This window comes from Amaranthus tricolor, chromosome 14 (assembly GCF_026212465.1).
Source record: "Amaranthus tricolor cultivar Red isolate AtriRed21 chromosome 14, ASM2621246v1, whole genome shotgun sequence".
NCBI lineage: Eukaryota > Viridiplantae > Streptophyta > Magnoliopsida > Caryophyllales > Amaranthaceae > Amaranthus > Amaranthus tricolor.
Window position 1 is genome coordinate 6,644,371 of NC_080060.1, and position 12,975 is coordinate 6,657,345.

At 29.3% G+C, this 12,975-nt stretch overlaps 1 protein-coding gene across 1 annotated transcript; it reads left to right on the top strand.

Annotated features, from left to right (window-relative positions):
- The first annotated feature begins 458 nt into the window (after positions 1-458).
- Positions 459-9,034, top strand: LOC130799848 (ABC transporter G family member 14-like). Its single transcript, XM_057663109.1, has 5 exons — positions 459-667; positions 1,262-2,033; positions 3,216-3,392; positions 4,890-5,074; positions 7,507-9,034. Exons 1-5 carry the CDS (start codon positions 551-553, stop codon positions 8,164-8,166), a joined length of 1,911 nt encoding a protein of 636 aa, XP_057519092.1. The 5' UTR covers positions 459-550; the 3' UTR covers positions 8,167-9,034.
- The last annotated feature ends 3,941 nt before the right edge of the window (positions 9,035-12,975 follow it).

Sequence of the window (12,975 nt, forward strand, 5' to 3'; positions counted from 1 at the left end):
ATCTAAATCTAGCCGAAACAAACCCAAATCTAATATATATGCACTTTTCTAATTAAAAGTGAGGAATTAATTGATTAGTTAATTGCATTATCATTACTGGTCCCACTACCTAGGTTTTTGTAATCTTAATCATAAACAAGGCAGTCCTTAACCAAATTCTCTACTCTAAACGATTTTTTAAAAAAATTAAAGTAAAATTAATCTAATCACTTAGCAAAACTAATGGGTTATGATTGTGTTTGGCATAATAATTTAAACAAAAAGGTAGTGATAGTCCCATTGAGCACTCATAACATAAGCAAGTGTAGTATCAACTTCACTTAGTTGATACTCTCTTTATTACAAACTAATTAACAAAGTAATCTCTTATTCTTGCATAGGCGCACTACCTTTACTTACTACTACTCTTTTCCCTTTCTTTTACTATATATACTCATATGCATCCCTCTCTTCACTTTGAGCTTCCAAAACCAATCTTCTTTTTTTTAACTTTCTCTCTTTTATTCTCTTAACACCAAAACCTAACTAACCTTGAAAAAGGCAACCATTTATGCCCCTCAATTACATAGAACCCTACCCTCAAAATCACACCTATATTAATAATACAAATACTACCCTCCAAGATTTCCCCAATATGTTGGAGCCTAATCGCGCCATTTGCTTAAAGGTTTGCTTCTTTACAATGAATTGTTAGCTCATTAATTACTATTAGAGTATATAACATATTCTGAGGTCTCAGCCATTAGCATAAGCTTTTTGTTGAGTTAGTTCCTTAAATGTACTCTAACATTTACATTATAGTTATATGATCGAGAATATAAGTTTAGCCCTGTAGTCGAGTGCTTTTCTTTCACCTTTGTTACAATAATTTGATTCACAACACCTACAGAATCAAAAACTTCATCTTCTCTTTAGTTGTAGGAATTACTTAAATAAAATTAGAGCTTGAATTGAAAGGATGCATGAGAATCTAAGCTCGGACCTACTTAAGTAATAGTCCAGGTTATTTTATCAAAATTATTTCTAATATTAAATTTTATAACATATAATATATGGAAATTTGCAACACATTTAATTTTCTTATCATCGAATCATTAATTTTTACAACTTTATTATAAGAATTTATTATAAAACTGACTTAAATAATTAGATTATTATTTTAATATAATAAATATATATGAATCAACCTATTAAAAACTATCTCATTTAAGAATTTATGTCATTTTTAGAATAATGATTTTATATTTTTTTATTTTTACAGTTTCAAGAGGTGGTATATAAGATAAAATTGGAAGGTAAAAAATGCAAGGAAAAGACAATCCTTAATGGCGTTAGTGGGATAGTACGTCCAGGTGAAATCCTAGCCATGCTAGGTCCCTCGGGAAGTGGTAAAACCACTTTACTTAGTGCACTTGGAGGAAGACTTGGTGGAAAATTACTGAGCGGTAAAATCACATATAATAGTAAACCCTTTTCCGGTTCGGTAAAACGACGGACAGGATTCGTTCCACAGGATGATATCCTATACCCTCACCTCACCGTATTCGAAACCCTTTTATTTACTGCTCTTTTACGGCTACCAAGCACCCTGGCTCATGAAATTAAAGTGAGCCAGGTAGAACGTGTGATAGCCGAATTGGGCCTAATTAGAGTTCGAAATAGTATTATCGGGGGCCCACTAGTGAGGGGTATCTCGGGAGGCGAGAAAAAAAGGGTTAGTATAGGTCAAGAAATGTTAATTAACCCAAGTTTGATGTTGTTAGATGAACCCACATCGGGGCTCGATTCTACGACCGCGTTAAGGATAATGACCACACTTAAAAGCGTAGCAGAAACTGGTCGAACTGTGGTTACTACAATTCATCAACCGTCGAGTCGGCTTTATCATATGTTTAATAAGGTGGTTCTTTTATCTGAAGGTAGACCTATTTATTATGGGGCTGGATCTTCTGCTCTTGAGTATTTTTCATCTATTGGATTTTCCACTTCCTTGACGATTAACCCGGCTGATCTCCTACTTGACCTTGCAAGTGGTAAGCTAACTCACCACTATAATTTATGTGCTTGTTTTGTATGAAACCGTCTCCCCATAAAATAATCTCGTATAATTTGCTCATTTTTCTAATTGATTATTTTTAAATTGTAAATAAACGTTTTAATATATTATATATACATATGTCAGTTTAATAAAGATGGTCTCATCATTGACTGTCTAATTTAAAATTTTGTGATAATTTATTCTAATTTATGAATATGGATAATATTAATATTAATGATAAAATTGTTGACAAAATCCGTTAAATTAAAAGCTGAAATTGATGATTATGTTTTAATATTTTATTATGCTTTGTTATATTATATGACACCTACTTGGGTTATAAATATGGATAGAGCATGAAACCTCATTAAATGGCCTTGTGCTAATAAATATTTCACTTAAAAAGAGGGTAAATGAAATTTATTTCCTTAACTTTTTGTGACATTAGCTCTTGATATTATATTGGTTGTGGTTGTGATAGAGAATATATCATATATTGGCGTTTCAACTATCTGCTTAAATTTTTAATTAAATTGATTTCTTGACATAATATCATAAGTCAATGTGATATGAAGGTTATGGGTTCAATTAAATATCACCTTCCCCTCATTTCAAGTGAAGTATAGAGTATAAAAATATATATGAGAAGAACGTATCTTAAATTTATATTGCATATTATAAGACTTTAATCATCAGCATAAGTATATAATTAAATTGATTTATTGACAGTTTTGACGCCCAAAGACATCTTATATATTATATAAGATACGTCAATAATTTAAATAGTACTTATTGTATTATGATGATTGGGGTAAGGTAAGGTAAGGTAAGTGACTAAGGGGTGGAAGTGATGATGAATCATGACTCATGATTGTAACTTTACTTATAAATGTGGAAGTGGAAGTGGAAGTGGAAGTGGAAGAAGAAATTACAAGTAGCCCACTTAGCTTAAAAAAAGGTGGCCCACCAAATATATAGTATTTCCTAACATTATCATAAACTTCACTAAACAACCTTAATTAGTTTAATTAATCTAATTTAAACTTGTAATTACATAGACAACTAACATGATTAACCTAGATTTAAAATTAATGACCAAAAGATTATTTTGTCTAAGTAATGCTTAACATGTGATGATGATTAAGGTTGTTTTTAATTATTTATTGATTACTTTTAGGAATTGGACCCGAGTCAAAACATGCAATGGAGCAAGGTGACAACATGGAGCAAGAAAAGAAACAAGTTAAAGAAGCTCTTATTTGTGCTTATGAGAAGAATATCTCTATATCATTGAAGTCTGAACTTTGCAATCCGGAAACTTGTGATTTCAACAAAGATGCTTCTATCACTCCAAGTATAAATTCACTTCTTTTTCTTTTTAAAATTACTTTTAATACTCTCTGCGTCAAATATGGGTCATATATAAACTGGTCAGAAACCCCTTGACCCAAACCTAATCCATTTTGTCAATTGGGTCGAAAATCAAAATCCTGACCTATCCTGCAATAGATTAGTTCGACCTGATTTCGACTTAATCCGTTTAGAGTTTTTTGTTTTCATTTTAAGGTTTTTGACATCGACTACGTCTAATTTTTGAGGCCTTAATTTCAAGCTTTTTGTTTTTTAGTTGTTTATTTTGTATTTACTAAGAAAAATAGAAAAATATTAAACGAATTAAGTTTATATTATAGGTATTGATTTAACTCAGAATTAATTCGTTTAATTAAAAGAGTTATACAAATATGTTTTAGGTTTAAAATTTAAACCTGAACCTAATTCATTTAATAAACAAATTAAATCGAATAAATCTATTTAATTTAATTTTCAATAAAGTACGTTAACACGTATACATAAACCAAATGATTCCCAAGGTAGAATAGTGAGAGTAATAAATTATGGGTATTATAGAAGCAAGAATAGAGAAGTACACAGTTATCGTTAACCCTAAATATTCACGAGTGAAATAAGTGAAGTGGCCGAAATAAGTTTAGTGATAGCCATGAATTTAAATTCAATTTTAAACATATGACAATCAAAAGTTCTGAATTATTAAAATAAAATTAAACAATTTATTTGAAAATATGCAAAATAGTTAACTTGAAAAGATAACATTACCCCAAATATTTTAAAAAGATTAAAACTTTTATCATTTATGAGTCTCCTAACTTTATATGAACATATTTTTAAGAGTGTATAATATATTTTGAATCTATTAACATCTTCGATTTATAGTAGTTGTGGAGGTAGCTGTTAGATGTGGGTAGGTTTTAGTTGTAAAATATATTTGTTAAAAATTTAACCGTCTAATTAGGTGTGTAATTTAGTATTGTTCAGTAAAATTAGTTGCTATAGTACACATTGAAATATATTTTATTGAGAAACAAAAATAGAGAAAATTTAAAAATCTTACTTAGAATTTGAGAAGCTACAAGCATTAACAATTTAAAAACATTTAATATCATTGCTAAACACTACTTAAACTGCTAGGCTATTCAACAATGATATATTTTAATCAAAATTAGTGTTTTGCTCCTTTAGTTAAACCAACAACAACTACTCAAATTGCTATCTCAAACACGCCCTATCTCATATTATATATAAGATTCTATCATATTAAAAAAAACAATTATTCTTGTGAGAAACTATTTTTAAGGGAAATAACTTTAAAACAAGAAGCTCATATTCTCATAATTTATATAAGTTGCTATATCTAGCCTATATCTGGATTGTGTCTCACAGTAAAACCTTATTATACAATAATTTTTTTAAAACATAACTCTTTGGTTGTTTTGTTTGTAAGATTATCAAAAAAAATGTTTGCTTATTTAAAAATAAAAATACAATATTATAGGTAGAGAAAGAGAAGGAGAATGGTGCACAAGTTGGTGGCATCAGTTCAAAGTATTACTACAAAGAGGGATGAAAGAAAGGAGATTTGAAGCATTTAATAGGCTTAGAATTTTCCAGGTCTTAAGTGTTGCCACCCTTGGTGGGCTCCTTTGGTGGCACACCCCAGAATCCCACATTCAAGACAGGGTATGTAAGCTTCTCCTATTCTTCCATTGCTTTCTTTTCTCATTCTAATCTTCTAATATAATGCATGCTTGTCTATATTATCCACCAATGATTCTAATCTATTATTATTATTATTATTATTATTATTATTTGAATAATTTGCGAATTATAAGTTTAAAATTTAGTATTTTTGCGAGTTACAGTCTTAATGTTTATTTTTTTGTGAATTACAGCCACCAAAGTATTAAAATTTGTAAATTCAGGCCAAAATATAGAATTACGACTATTTTGGTGGTCGGAATATTAGGTTAAGTGATCGGAGTTATGTGATTTTGGCCTGAACCTGTAAACTTTGATACTTTGATAGCTGTAATTCGCAAAAAATAAGTATTAAGATTGTAATTCGCAAAAGTGCTAAATTTTAAAAATGTAATTCGCCGAATTACTCTTTATATTTGGCATCTTATCAATCTAAATGGATCATATTCACCCACATATTAATATATAATATAATGAATCAAACTTAATTCTTTTAAAATGTTAATTCTTTTTCTAAAAATAGATATAGATATAAATGTATAGTTTTCATAGCGTAAATACTTAAACTAATATGAAATCATAATAATTAATTATTCATTGGTATTTTAATATAAATAGCATGTTTAAAATCAAGCTTAAAAGAAAAAGGACTTTTGAGTAAAAAAATTAGCAACACTTAATACAATAACAGAAAACATCACGAATTAAATAAATTCATTTTTATGAGTTTTAATTTAAACAAGTAAATTAACGACATAACTTGATCAAACTATTACTATCAACATATTTAGTTACATACAATCTAAGTCGAATATATATAGACATAATGCATAATAGAACGTCGTGCACCCTTGCTCCATTGCCTACATACTAAGCCACACATTCTTTACTTGGCTTTTCATTTCTAATTCGCACTTTAAACTCATACTTCTAAGTGTAATCCTGTTAATGCACATTATTTAAGTGTGTAGTGAGACTATACAAGATCAATGTAATATCCTCGATTTAGCTTGAAAAAGAATTAATAAACTACTCATATCAATAAAGTGCATTTTCTTTTCATGGAGCCCATTTGCTAAGAACTCCATAGTTAAGCGTGCTTGGTGAGGAGCAATCTTAGGATGGGTGACCTCCTGGGAAGTTTTCCCGGGCGCGCACGAGTGAGGCCAAAGTGCACTGAAAAAACTTATATTGGTCTGTGAGGCCAGTCTACAGTTTCCATGAGTAGTCACCAGCGGTCCGAGGGCACGGAGTGTTACAATCAACTCCTAATCTAATATTATTTATATTATTACATAGTCATATTCATCATTGAGGCTCCTTTTGAAATCCCAACATACAATAATCCAAGGACACTAATGTTTTCTTCCTTATACAATAGTACAATAGTTTGTTACCCATGATTTGTTTGATGACTTGATTGTAACTCCACCATGTGATTGGCATTTTGATTTGGTTGTTCACAACACACTAAATGTCATGTTGTAGTTCATGTACTTGTGGTGAGAATAAAAAGGTTTCAAAAGCATAAAAAATAAAGTAGCTTTATGTAAGCTAAGGACTTAAAGTTTGTTAAGATACAAAGAAGTGCAAGCTTTCTTTAAAATTTTGATTTACATATATGGCGATTCTTATTGATTTTCTTTCCACAACTATCCAATAGCATCAAGAATTAATGGTGCCTTTCATACATAGACACGTGCATGTGTTTAAAGTTTAAAACTTTGCAATTTTTTTAGTTTGCTACATAATTTTGTGTTTAGATACAAAATTAAGAGAAAAAAGAAAGGAAACAATGGGAAAGACAGAAAAGGGAAGAGAGTAAGGAAGATGAGTAAATCTTGTTTGTTTAAAGGGAAGGAAAACGGAAGAAAATAAGTGTTTTTCGTTTAAATCTTTAAATTTTAGAAAGATTATATTTTTAGCAAAATTTGTCCGTGTTTTTCCTCCAAACTCCGGCCCTCCCCTCCAAATCCCTCTCCTCCCTTTTTATTATTCAACAATGAATCCTCTATCTTTCCAGTCTTTCCCCTTTCTTTTTCCTCCATTTGTTTTTATCCACACACGTTGATGTTAAAGTTTACATTTTATGACGAGACTATATTAACTTTTTACTTTGTTACTCAAATAAATTACGGTTTTAAATATTCAATAATAAAAAAACATAATAAATTTACATTATAAGGGTGAATCCATCATTAGAAGAAAAATCGGCTAAAAATAAGTTGGATACATTATGAAAAAATAAAAATTCCCGTAAAATCGAGAAAAATATTTATTTTTATACAACACAAATCATGAATAAATGAAATATCATTGTGAATGCAATTAGATAAACTGCATCTACATATATTTTTTGCGATTAAATTCAATATTACGACATACAAATAACATGTACACAACAAATTTTGCAGGTGGCGTTAATATTCTTCTTTTCAGTATTTTGGGGGTTCTACCCCTTATACAATGCAGTTTTCACATTCCCACAAGAAAGAAGAATGCTAATAAAGGAAAGAACATCAGGAATGTACAAACTATCCTCATATTTCTTAGCAAGAACAATAGGAGACTTACCCTTAGAATTAGCCCTACCAACTGCCTTTGTATTCATAATATATTGGATGGGTGGCCTAAAACCCAACCCTATAACCTTCATACTATCCCTTATTGTTGTCCTGTACAATGTTCTAGTAGCCCAAAGCCTAGGGCTTGCCATAGGGGCCATACTCATGGACATAAAACCAGCCACTACCTTAGCATCAGTTACAACCCTAGTATTCCTTATTGCAGGGGGATACTATGTTCAACAAATACCTCCTTTTATAGTATGGCTTAAGTATTTAAGTTATAGTTATTATTGTTATAAGTTACTTTTAGGGGTACAATACCAAGAAAATGATACATACCCTTGTTTGAAGATGGGAAAATGGGAATGGTGCAAAGTTGTTGATGTTCCTGCGGTTAGATCAATGGGACTTAATAATTTGTGGATTGATGTTTGTGTTTTAGGGTTAATGCTTGTGGGTTATAGAATTATGGCTTATTTAGCACTTCAAAGACTGAGGATTAGATAATTAATTATTATTATATCTTGTTTTTGATATTTAGAAAGTATATAGAGTTTATTAATTGAAGTCTTTTTGAGAGTCGGAATTTATACGCCCTCCATTTCACCGTTATTTTTCCACTTGATTTTGTAAGTATTTTGAGAATACGTTATGTGTTCTTTATATATAAAGTGATGGTTGGGAGGAGTGTGAGGACTAAAATGATCTATAATATAAATGGAAATTTTTAGTAAATTGATTGAAATGTGGACAATGTTGTTGCTGAAATGGAGGTAGAGTATAAGTCGAGTAGTGCTTATTTAGTTTTTAGGAAGGTTGAAGTCCTTTTTTTATTTTTTTTATGATGAGGAATAATAATTGTAATTTAGACGGAGAAATTATGTATAATTTTCAATATTCAGAAAGTATATATAGTTTATTTATTAAAGTCTTGTTGAGAGTCGGAATTTATACGCTTTCTATTTCACCGTTATTTTTCCAATTGATTTTGTACGTATTTTGAGAATACATTATGTGTTCTTTATAAACTATTGGTTGGAGGAGTGTAGGGACGAAATTGATCTGTAATGGAAATGGAAAGTTGTTAGTGAATTGATCGAAAAGAGACCAAAGTTGTTGCTGAAATGGAGGTAGAGTATAAGTCGAGTAGTGCTTATTTAGTTACAGGAGTTTTAAGTTTTTTTTATATTAGGAATAATAAATGTAATTTAGAGGGAGAAATTAGGTATAATTTGGAGGTACATAAGTACTACCATTATTAAGAGATGTAGATTTATATTTATTATGGCCATGTTGTTTACTAGGAGTAATTAAGATGACTTCATAAGAATTTAGCTAATTAAAAAGTATTCTCATGCACTCGACATGACTAACCTATATATATGCATGCTAACTTCTAACTTTCAACATAACTAGTAGCACTTATGTATAAGGGCATATTGTATAACAGCATCTCATTATAATAGACCTATACAAGCAATCCAAATTATATATATTTAAAAAAATATTATTATTAATATACAATGTAATTTACAAAACAATATTTTTAATTTTAAATTATATTCGTTAATTTTTTTCAATTAATGAGTCAACCCATTAATTAGAGGTCTCACCATGAGCTTGTCTCAATCAAGGATTAGTGTTTATATAATGTTCAACTTTTATAATCAATAAAACAAATTTTTAAATGAAACTGTCTCACGGTGAGACCATATGTATTGGGTTGACCCAATATATACTTAGTATCTCAAATTGATCACTTATAATCATAAAGTAATTACCTACAATTTTAAAGTAATTATTTTTTGTAATCTTAGAGTATTTAGTTTTAATTTTAACGTGATCACTTACAATATTAAGGTAATTAATTATAAAAATAGGCTAATAATATATGATAGTCTCATGGTGAGATGGTTTCATACAAGATTTGCTGAATCAATAAACATCAATATAGATACAACAAGTTTGCAATCAATCGTCTCATATTGAGACCAATAGTCCAACCAGCTCAATTATAATTTTTTACAATACACGATCAGTATCTGATCAATTTAAGATTCCTTCAAGGTTAAAAAATCAATTATATATATATATATGCTATAACTGATTATTTAATTAACCACTTTTTGTATAACTGGTCACTTTAAGGTCTGAATAGATCACTTTAACATCGAAATTAAAGACTTTAAAATTATTTATCCAATAAGGTTATAAACAAATTAATCACTTTAATGCCAAAATTAATCATTATTTTTAAATTACAATTGAATTTTGTTATTGATTTCTTTTAAAATCCATAACTGATCATTGAATTGATCTCTTTAAATATAATTGATCAATTAAAAGAGTAGATTGATTATTTTAACGTCGAAATCGAAGACTTTAAAATAATTAATTCATTTTAAATTATAAATTTGTAAGTAGAAATTAATCACATTAATGTTAAAATTGATTACTTTTAGGTCAAAATTGAATTTTTTTTATTATTTTAATTGATTAATCTATTTATGGTATACTTTAAATTAAGATTAATAACTTTAAGGTAAATTAATTTGAGAAGAAGATTACAACACTAGATGTCATGTGAGATTCAGCTCCAGTATTCATATAGGTAGGTATGGCGAAGATGTTCATATTGGTACGTTTATAAGGCTGACAAACTGCAAAATTTAGGTGTGCTTTTCATCGTACGTTTATAAAGGCAACAGGTTGTTGAAGAACATAGAAAAAGGCGGAATATATATAGGAAGTGTACGATGTTAATTTTAGAAAAACTAAATATTACACAATAACAAATATTGCTGGAGTAAATTATTGACTATACATGCAAGTTTAAAATAATATCCTTCCGATATTATTATTTTCTAGTAATTTTACGTAACATAATTAATACTTTATCTTTTGCCATTTTTTTCAAAAAATTCAATAGTATATGTAATTTTAAGGCGGGAATTGAGTACTTTTAAATCCTTAATTATACATTTGTTAGTGTATTAGAATATATATAACATATTTTAGGCCTCAACCATCAGCTTAAGCTTTTGGTTGAGGTCTCAAGATATGTTATATACTCTAACACTGTAGATATATGATACCATTTTTTATTTCATTCAATCCTAAAGCCATTAATCGAAAAATACTGACAATGTTACTGAATTTACCTATTCTAGAATTTTAATTGAATTTTTTACATACAATTCTTGACTTTTTGAGCAAGTCTTACTTTGCTTTGATTTTTATTTTAAATCCTTATGACATTGGAATTCAGCTTTATTTTAATTTCAGCATGTATCATTTTCATTTGATAAAATTATAGAAAATTAATTACATTGTCTATCCCAACTAGAAGTGTTTATTCAATCAAGTTAGAAGTGTTTATTTAGTTATTACTTATTTGATTGATTTAGGTGTTTCAAATTGATTTGAAATCTGTTTTTATATCCATATTATTTTTTACATAATTATAATTTATTTTTAAATCGTGTCAAATCAAATTTGATTACAAAATCAGATACACAATCCTTAAACATCGCCACCCTTATTTAATGAATTGATGATATTGCCCCTGGACTATAATAATAATAATAATAATAATAATAATAATAATATAATGATAATAAAAATAACAAAAAAATAATAATGCTAATAATAATAATGAAAATAATATTTAAAAAAAATTTTAAAAAACAATTAAAGGGGTGAGTCGCACAAAACCCGCGACTCGGCCGCGGGTTTTGTGCAACTCACCCCTTTAATTTTTTTATAATTTTTTTAAAATATTATTATTATTATTATTATTATTGCTATTTTAAGTTCAGGGGTATTTTCATCATTTTATTAAGACAGGTATGACAATGAATAATAATGCCCAATCAGAAAAAGTTCAAATCATCGGATTTTTAAACACCTTTAATTCTACCCCTCCTTTTATCAAGAAAGTGAAATTTTTTGTTTTACTTGAGCATTCGATTTTTTTTTTTTTTAAAAAAAAAACGGGCGTGTCCGCTAAGAATTTAATATGCGGATATTTCATGATATACCACTGAGTTTTTTCGAAATTCACCATATACAACACAAAATGTTTTAATTCACCATATACCATTGAGTTTTCGTCCGTGAGCACAGAATACCATTAATGGCAACTGCCGTTAGTGTGCCGTTTGTGGTAAATTATTAATTCACCATATACCATTAATTTTAATTTTTTTTTGCGTCAAATACCATTTTTTGCGTCAAATTTGACGATAGCTGATATCCGTATGTATCAAGAAACGGCACACTAAAATTGCATTGGTAACAATAGCTATGTTATAGAAAAAGGCAGATATCCGAAGCTACTATTATGAATGTTTCTAACTCTATCATAACTCATCAAGGCACACGCATGTATACATGTTTGTGACATCGCGTGGCTAAAATAGGCTACGTTTACAAGCAAATTCAAAAGAAGACATCACTTCAAGCAGGAAAACCCCAGATAAGTTGGTAGTTTACAAGCAATAAAGATGATTAGAAAAATTTAGTCTCTATGCCCAACATATGAAACGCAAGTTTCAAGGTGTGCCACCATGGATGAGTTCGTCTACGGATCATGCCTATCCCTCACCAAATTTGAAAAACTAGTTCAACCCACAAGTCATTAGAGAACATGCAGCATGCCTCTTTAGCCGCAAACTTAAAAGAGCCGTGACAAGCAGCTTTAAAGATTACAATCTTATTATTGATTAAGTTATCTTGATTAAGAATTTAAGATGAAGCATATTGAGAAACGCTGCAACCATAGGCACATTAAGGATTACGGAACATGTGCTCCTCTGTAAAAATGGGCTGCAGATGTCATGTTTTATCAAGATATGAACAAGGATTAAAGCGCATTCAAGTCAATTGCTCGTAAAGCACTCATTTATCCTACAGAGATGCCCTATTATACTAAAGCCTTATCAAAAAATAGTAGAAGAAAGGAAAACAACAAAGAAATCAACCAAAAATGGATTACGTTCAACCCCATCACAGACTCGTGTTCCGAAAATTCAGCAACTAGGTTTTCAGCTATGGTTAGATTTGACCCAAAAAAATGGTATTTGACGCAAAAAAAAAAAATTAATGGCATATGGTGAATTAATAATTTACCACAAACGGCACACTAACGGCAGTTGCCATTAATGGTATTCTGTGTTAACGGATGAAAACTCAATGGTATATGGTGAATTAAAACATTTTGTGTGGTATATGGTGAATTTCGAAGAAACTCAGTGGTATGAAATATCCGTTTAATATGACTTTTATTATTCTTTCGTTGACTTTCCCGCGTCTCTG

Coding starts and splice junctions, on each gene's coding strand:
- LOC130799848 (XM_057663109.1), top strand. CDS start 551: ATGCCCCTCAATTACATAGAACCCTACCCTCAAAATCACACCTATATT. Junction 2,034..3,215: donor CCTACTTGACCTTGCAAGTG/GTAAGCTAACTC, acceptor GATTACTTTTAG/GAATTGGACCCGAGTCAAAA. Junction 5,075..7,506: donor AATCCCACATTCAAGACAGG/GTATGTAAGCTT, acceptor CAAATTTTGCAG/GTGGCGTTAATATTCTTCTT.